Source organism: Rhipicephalus sanguineus, chromosome 1 (genome assembly GCF_013339695.2).
Source record: "Rhipicephalus sanguineus isolate Rsan-2018 chromosome 1, BIME_Rsan_1.4, whole genome shotgun sequence".
Lineage (NCBI taxonomy): Eukaryota > Metazoa > Arthropoda > Arachnida > Ixodida > Ixodidae > Rhipicephalus > Rhipicephalus sanguineus.
The window spans coordinates 107,397,860-107,405,652 of NC_051176.1; the positions used below are offsets into that span (position 1 = coordinate 107,397,860).

The 7,793-nt window shown below is 47.9% G+C and overlaps 1 protein-coding gene across 1 annotated transcript; it reads right to left on the bottom strand.

Moving 5' to 3' along the window:
- Nucleotides 1-838: 838 nt before the first annotated feature.
- LOC119378837 (transportin-2-like) lies at nt 839-4,672 on the bottom strand. The gene is made up of 2 exons (XM_037647863.1): nt 3,062-4,672; nt 839-946 (listed from the first exon to the last, which is right to left on the bottom strand). The coding sequence occupies exons 1-2, from the start codon at nt 4,670-4,672 to the stop codon at nt 839-841; spliced, it is 1,719 nt and encodes a 572-aa protein (XP_037503791.1).
- Between the last annotated feature and the right edge of the window lie 3,121 nt (nt 4,673-7,793).

A 7,793-nucleotide genomic window follows, 5' to 3' on the forward strand; every position in this document is an offset into this window, starting at 1 on the left:
AACTCGGTTCATCAGGGGCGAATGACTCCGCCGATTTTCGCCTTTTCAGTTGCATTCTCCCTTAATTCATCTCTCGCTTCCTGTGCATTGGAGTGTTTTATTACGCATCCTTAAATGGTCTCTTGATGGTCGTCTTCCGTTTGTATTTACTGCAAATGGGGATACGTGCGTGTCCACTTTCGCGGGGTGCAACCAAAGGCAAAACCGTGGCCTCCGAGCGATATCCGGCCCCATCCTCATCGTGCTCTGTTTCGCTTGTCATTATGTTCAGTCGCCCTCTCTCTCTCTCTCTCTCTCTCTCTCTCTCACACACACACACACACACACACACACACACACACACACACACACACACACACACACACACACACACACACACACACACACACACACACACACACACACACACACTCGACATACCTATAGTAAAGGTAAAGGTTTCCGCCCTCTTCAACAGCACTTTTATGACAACAGTGTACCCATTACGTCTGTGTTACTGTGTAAGAGAACGCGCGCACTAATGTGTATGCCTTTTGTAATGGGTGGCATGCTTTAAACCAGCAGCAATTACGCGCGTGATACTTTTTCGAAGTTGCGATGCACCCACTACGTGTTCGTAAGGGAATACGCGCAGTAATGTGAGCGCCTTTTGTAATGGGTGGCCTGCTTTAAACCACCAACTCGTTATGCTGTTCACATGGTGTGACGCCCGATGGCAATTTACGCTTGTACTCGCGCGCTGACGCGCGCCTTGCAGGACCGAAATAAAGTTTTTCAACCAACCAACCCACTTCATTGCGATATAACATCTCGATCACGGGATAGTCTGGTGTCCGGCTCATACGGGCCAGGATGGCATTGCCAAGCTCGAGTACTCAGCGGCCGAGCCCCAGGACCACCCGCCACTGAAAAGGACGCAGATGATGGGGTGACACGGCGTGGCATCCTAGACAAACAAAGATTAGATCGCCGCATCGGGGCACCTCCTCACAACGACCTCGACAGACACCAAGCGCGGGACTGGCGCCGCCTGCAGACCAATACCTTTCCGAATCTGCATAAGCTTCACGTCATGTACCCAGAGAGGTATCCCAACGCATGCCCGTGGTGCGGAGATATTCCAACACTCACACACATAACCTACCGCTGTCCCGAGCGACCGGCTACAGTCGACACAGGACATACGCACCCAGTACACGCGTGGTCGTGGGAGGCGCGACTCGCTGAACAGACCCTGGGAAGCCAACTGGCAACCCTAAGTCAGGCCCGCCGAGCCGCTATAGCCAGTGGAGCCTTGAAAGAAGGGCCCCACCCGCAATGAACCACTTTTTTTCAATAAAGGTTATTTCTCTCTCGTACTGTGACACCTGTACACAGGACGCGTATGTTTGTGAAGCATTAAAGTTAATTTCAGTGCACTTCCAAGCAATGGAGTGGCTCTGAAGTAGAACACCTGCTTGCCACGCAGACGCCCTGGGTTCGATTCTATACAAGATGATTTTTCGCTTACAACGAACGACGCCGACACCGACGCCGACAACAAAATTTCTGCGGAACGAGCTCTTTAACGCTATCGCGTTAATAAGCCGCATAACTGGGTCCGCTTCACAAGCCGCTGTAACGTAAGCACGAAGCATCATACAGGTGACATTGACGCGCGAAGTAACTCTTGGAACTTACGTTTTACCGACCTATTTATGCGAGAGTGCAACTAACGCCCCAAATAACGCGGAGACATCATTACACACTTTTTTCTGCATTTGCTATTGAAGCCGGCATCCTTTGTTGAGTGTACAAAACTACGAGCCCTTTGTCACCTCCTTTATGTTGCCGTTCCCATAACCATAAAAAGGTGAACACCCACTCTTGACACACAACCAAAAGGAGCGCAAAGAAAAAAAAAAGCTTCATTCATTCACACAACTCAGCAGCGGCCCTCTTGCTGCTTCTGCAAATGCAGCAGCGCGCGGAGGTATGCTATCTGTCCGGAACGGCAGGTGCTTGCTTGAGGTAATATCCCGTTCCTTTGCTTGCGTAGAAGAAAAAACCAAGTTTATACATGTCTTCTGCAGGTACACCTTAGTGTTAGCGCAGAACCTTCATGAGACCTTCATAGGATGTCGTAGGTGCTTGCCACTCGTCGACTGAGGGTAGGCGGCAGCTTTTTGCAGAATCGACGCGACGGCGTGGTCCCAAACCATTCTTTGTGGTGGCGGATTAGGTCATTCATGCCTTGCGTCTAGTCATCCTGGAGAGTGACCTTGGAAATCATGGCCTCAAGGAACTCAATGAAGCCATGAAGAGTTCAACATGGTCTCGCACATACCAACTTGAACAGAGCACGTAAGGCAAAGTCCTTTACTTTACTGTCCGGAATTTTTCCGAGTGTTGAGCTGCACGGAGCTAGAAACTGATACCTTGACCATGCCATTTTGTCTGGGAAGGCGTAACAAAGATACGCGATCGCTATAGCCGTGCTCACCCGCAAGGACACCGACGTGTTCAGGCTGTTCACAATCTCTACCAGCTTATCACATATGTTAAAAACGTGCGGTTCGACATTCGTTGCCGACGTCAAGGCGAGCTCCCTGATCACCCAGGTTGCGTTGTTGCACAGCGGTGTTATCTCGCGATTCAAGTTCTCAACAAGCAAAGGAAGGAAAGAATATGCACTTGACGAAATACTTGCGCACTGGACCATCTGCTTACAGGTGGCGGAATTCAAGCCAAAATGGTTCATGAAGCGTTCCACACCTTCCGCCAGTCCGCCTAGCGCTTCCAGGGAAACAATCGTGAACGGTTGTTTCGGTGTTGTTGAATACCGCTGGTGAAACGCTTGGGCGAAGGACCCTTGTCTTCCTAGGTGAGCCATGCGGAGGCACCTGTCTGCCACGGCCGCGTGGAAGGGAAAGAATTTCGATTTATGTGCAATAGCTATGCTACCCAGACACCGTAGCAGAAAAAACAGATTAATCTGACAGTCTGTCATGTCATCCCGCTCGTCGGTCAGCAGTCTAATATAATAGGTCATGAATTCACGCCTGATGATCTCTGAGCCCACAGAGTCTGCCAAAATTTCTATCGCATTGTACAGCATATAAAAACGACTGCGTCTGTACTTGATGAGACCTATATGAAGGGTGTTCAGAATGGAGTCGACGTACGGCACGATGCTTGTTTTTGCCTTCTCTTCTAGGGTCATGAGGGCATTGCAGGCAACCTCTTGGACCATTTCGTTGTCGTCCAGTACCCACTTCAGCAGTTGTCTTACCAGTGGACTCAAGTACAAATGCTGCGGCTTCGTCAACACCCAGGGGTAATAGCGGCTGAGCGTCCAGCAGGCGGTGCACCGCACAGCGGCCCTGTCACTTCTGATGGGGATAAGGAACAAGATAAGGTCTGGAAGATACAGGTCCATGTCTTCCATGCAGCCTTCAGCGATAACCCCAAGGACAAAAATGCCTGATTCCATAATCACCCAATCCTTGTCCTGCAGCATCTGCCTAAGCCTAGGCAACAGCAGGGTGAGGAGTTCCTCGTTGAATACCCTAGATATCGCCCTCAGTGCAAACGCTGAGCGAGATCTCATGTTCTCTTCGGAGAAGACATTGTCTTTCTTCGGCACAAAAAGTCCGAAGTTTACGTCGTCTCTTGTTTCCCGCGTCGAGCCAAGCCTTCGCGGGGTACCTGGTTCTTCTTCCTCCAGTCGTTCTGTAGCAGAGTAAGAGCATTTTGTTCCTTGAACCAGATTGTGGACAAGATTCGAGAAGTGAGGAGTTAATGCCTCCTTGCAGATGGGCTTCGCCATAAAGGCCAATGCCGCACGTGCCTTCAGAGCAACGTCTTCGTTCCTGTCTTTCATCCTGATCATGACGTACTCGACAATTCTGAACATATAAGGAACGAGGCGATCGACGTGATATGCCAGGAGTATGGCCAGAACATGGCACACTTGCTTGTGTACTTTGCAGTCTTTGTCGAACCCCAACATCAACAGGCGTCTTACGAAGGCGTCCGCCTGGGGCATCGCGGCCTGTATGCCTTTGAGAAATAACAGGCCGATGAAAGCAACGGCGTTGTACCGGACCCCGGGGTGGCGGTGTTGGATGAAGCGCAGGCATTTGGGTACAAGAACAGTGAGCTGATCGTGGGGTTGATGTGCATTCATCACGTGAACAAAGTTTCGGCAGATCTTGTGTAGCGCTGCCAAAGTGTCGTGGCAGATTCTGTCGTCCTGCAGGTCTAGAAGCTCGCCGAGCCGCGGAAGCAGTTCGGGCCATTGTGTGAGGTCAATCTCCGATTGAGTCATGATGAAGTAGCCCAGAGCAGCCGTAATCAAAACCAGGGGGTCATGGACTGTCACACGCAAAGGTAACGCGCCAGAGCGTGCACTCGCATATTTCCTCAGAACAAGCTCGCCTCTTTTTGGTGCAGCTTCGTACTGGAACTCCAGTGCTGTCAAGATGTATACCATGTAGTTGTTGAAGTCGGCACACTCGCCCAGCTTCTTGACTTTTCGCTCGGCCGTTAGACTCCTGGTTTCACTGTAGGACAGGGAATCTTTCAGCACCTTTACGATTTTCCAAAGCCGTCGTTCCTGTGGTTCCCATACTGAAGACAACGGATCGCTCTTCTCCACGAACTGGAATCCCACGCTACGACTGGAGATCATTGCGTCAACCTTCGAGGACAGAACTGAACTCAGGAGGCGCAAGCCAGGCGCCTTCTTTGTCTTCTCCTAATGAGGCTTGCTCGTACCGCGCGATGAGCGGCCGACGGCAGTTTGCCCCTGTACCGTCATCCAGATGTAGAATTTATGAGCTAATGAAACATGCACACTTAGAGAGATTGTTGAAGAACCAAATGGAACAAACTACAAAAATTGCGGCAGATCCCACGCATTGTGGGAATCGATGTCATGCGAAGTATTCACCGAGTAGCTGCCCAGAAGCATTTCTTTTTTTTTTTTTTTGGCTTGGAGCCAAGCTTACGAGGTGGATGAACGTCTTTGTGTACATTAGGTATGTTGGCGGCACATTGCTGGCGCCTGCATGAGAAGATCTGTTTCTGGTATAAATCGTGGAAGAAGAAGAAGACGTTGATGCGAGAGACTCGCGTGCTGTTCGCCTGTGTGGCATGTTATTTCTGATGTTTAGGTAAATTATCTTTCTTTTCTACAACGTCCCATGTATTCATTGACGCCCGAAGACAACAGGCACTTGTGGGCATATCGAAGGCACACCAGGGTTGCCAATCTGGACGTTGTCAAATTCCGCCATGTTGTTAAATTCCGCCAATGGTCAATTGTAATTAGCTCAGAGGGCTGCTATGGCCTCTCTTATTCACTTAAAGTGCCGCCATTACGAAATTTGACAATACGGCGGAATTTGACAGTGTGCGGAAAGCAACCCGGGTACTTCGACTACCCTGGCGCCTAAAGGCTAACTTATGATCCGATGTAACGTCGGCACTAACATTACAGCACAGGCTCGAAACGAAGTTCACGCTACGGTGCGATGGTCTGCATATCATAAGTAGCGTTCGTGGTCGAGCAACGCTTGACTGTCTATAGCTTGCTGACTCAGAGGAGTATACATGTAATGTTCATTACATTGTTATAAAATCGGTTAGCCAAGACTGGAACCACAATTGACGCTTACCCGAGATGTGTTTTTCCGAAGCAGTTTCAAGCATTGGCGCGGCTCAGTGGTAAAATACTTGAGTGCCACGTAGAATCTCTGGGTTCGATCACTGTTCGAAAAGTGATTTTAATCCTTTGCGTCCATCGCGATTTTTTGTCACCCACAATGCCGCCAACACCGGCGCCGTATTTTCTTGAACGCTAGCGTAATAAGATTTGCTAAGTCTATTCTCGACGTTCCTGGGTCGATATAGACTATGAATCACTTATATTCCGCTTACGCGCATTCCGTGGGCCGTGGTATGCGGGCACGTGCCTGACGGGACCGAGGGAACGGGTTTCGCGATGTACGCGAGAAGCATGTCTTGTTTTTCATGTGACGACCATTTATTTATTTATTTTATTTATTTATGTAAATACTTCCAGTGCCATTTGCGGCGTTACAGAGAGGAGTGGTGTTACAAGTTAGAAATGGCAGTGTTGTATGATGCATGATCAGGGTTACTGGCGATGGAGGTAGGGAAGGTGGTGCCATTCGGATGAAGTCTTCGGCACATAGGAGTGGAAGTACGTACATGTTGGTATGGCAGAGTGGCACATGAACTTTGAAGTTATGGCCGACGCGAGATGAAACGTAAGAAGGTGGCGAGAACAATGTGCGTTTTATTTCAGGATTCATGAAAAAAAAATTTTGGAAGAGGCATAGGGGGGCCTGCTTCCTCCTGTTAGAAAGGGTAGGGAGGTCTAGAGAAGTTTTTATTGATGAGATACTAGCGGTACGGGAGCAATTAGCGACAATGAAACAAGCTGAGCGATTTTGGATGGCTTCTAGTGCATTGACAAGTAAACAAGAATGAGGATCCCATATTGATGAGGCGTACTCGAGTTTAGATCTGACTAGTGTTTTGTAAAGAAGTTTTAATGAAACAGGCGCCAATGATAAGTCACGGCGCAAGAAGCCGAGAGTGTGGTTCGCATTGTTAATCACATAACTGATATGACTATTCCATGTTAAATTGTTATCTATGTGAACACCTAGATATTTGTAAGTATTGACAGATGACAACTGAAAATTAGTAATTGAATGAATAGGGCTAGTCAGTACTTCCTCGAGAGATGCTCATCATTTTACACTTGTTAATATTCAGTTTCATTGACCAGAGTGAGCACCCAGAGGTAATGTTGTCAAGATGAGATTGAAGTAGTGATGACTCATGCGGGTTAGTTATTATGCGGTAGATGACACAATCGTCGGCAAATGGTCTGATTGTTGATGTAATGCTGGATGGAAGGTCACTAATATAAATTAGGAAGAGTAAGGGTCCAAGGACAGAACCTTGCGGCCCACTAGATGTTACGGAACAATTGCGTGAGTTATGACCGTTAGCTGTTACATGTTGGGTTCTATTAGACAAGAAGCATTCAGTCCATCGTAATATGTTTAAGTCAATATTTAGCATGCTTAGTTTTAGCAGGAGTAAGCGAGGAGAAACGGTGTCAAAGGCGTTTTGAAAATCAAGGAAAATACAATCGATAATGGAGCCAGTGTCAGTTGCTGCAAATAAGTCGTTGGTGAAGAGAAGCAGTTGGGTTTCGCATGAGTAGTGTTTCCTAAGACCATGCCGACTGTTGTGAAAGACATTATTTCTTCGAGTTAGAATAGATGATGTGTTCGAGAAGGTTACATGGAATACTAGTCAAAGTAATGCGCCTGTAATTAGAAGGATTAGATGAGTCACCTGGTTTAGGCACAGGAACCACCTTCCCCGCCTTCCAGTCACTGGGCAATGAGGCATCTTGCAATGACTGTGAAAACAGCTGTGAAAAAATGACTGAACAATAAATGGCAGTTTGTTTGAGAAATTGGGATGCCAGGTGCTGACGCTTTTATTTTAAGTATGAGATAAAAGCCCCAATTGATAAATGATAATTGGTTCCATTCGGGGATACCCGCGATCGGCTTGAATTGGTAAATGATTTGAGTTGTCAGCAGAAAATGCGTTATTAAAGCTTCACAGGATCTGTCACTTGCAATCGCCAAAACAAGTTTGTCACAAAGATCGATGTTCTTATTTTTCGGACCATTTACAATACACCAAAACTCGCGAAGGTTAGACTGTAGAAGAGAAGGAAGTGTATCGCTAAAGAAACT

Bases quoted from the DNA above. Each gene is read 5' to 3' on its own strand.
- LOC119378837 (XM_037647863.1), bottom strand. From the start codon at position 4,672: ATGATCTCCAGTCGTAGCGTGGGATTCCAGTTCGTGGAGAAGAGCGAT. The intron at 947-3,061 runs GTGGGCTCAGAG...TTGTTTGTCTAG, and splicing joins TAGAAATTTTGGCAGACTCT to GATGCCACGCCGTGTCACCC.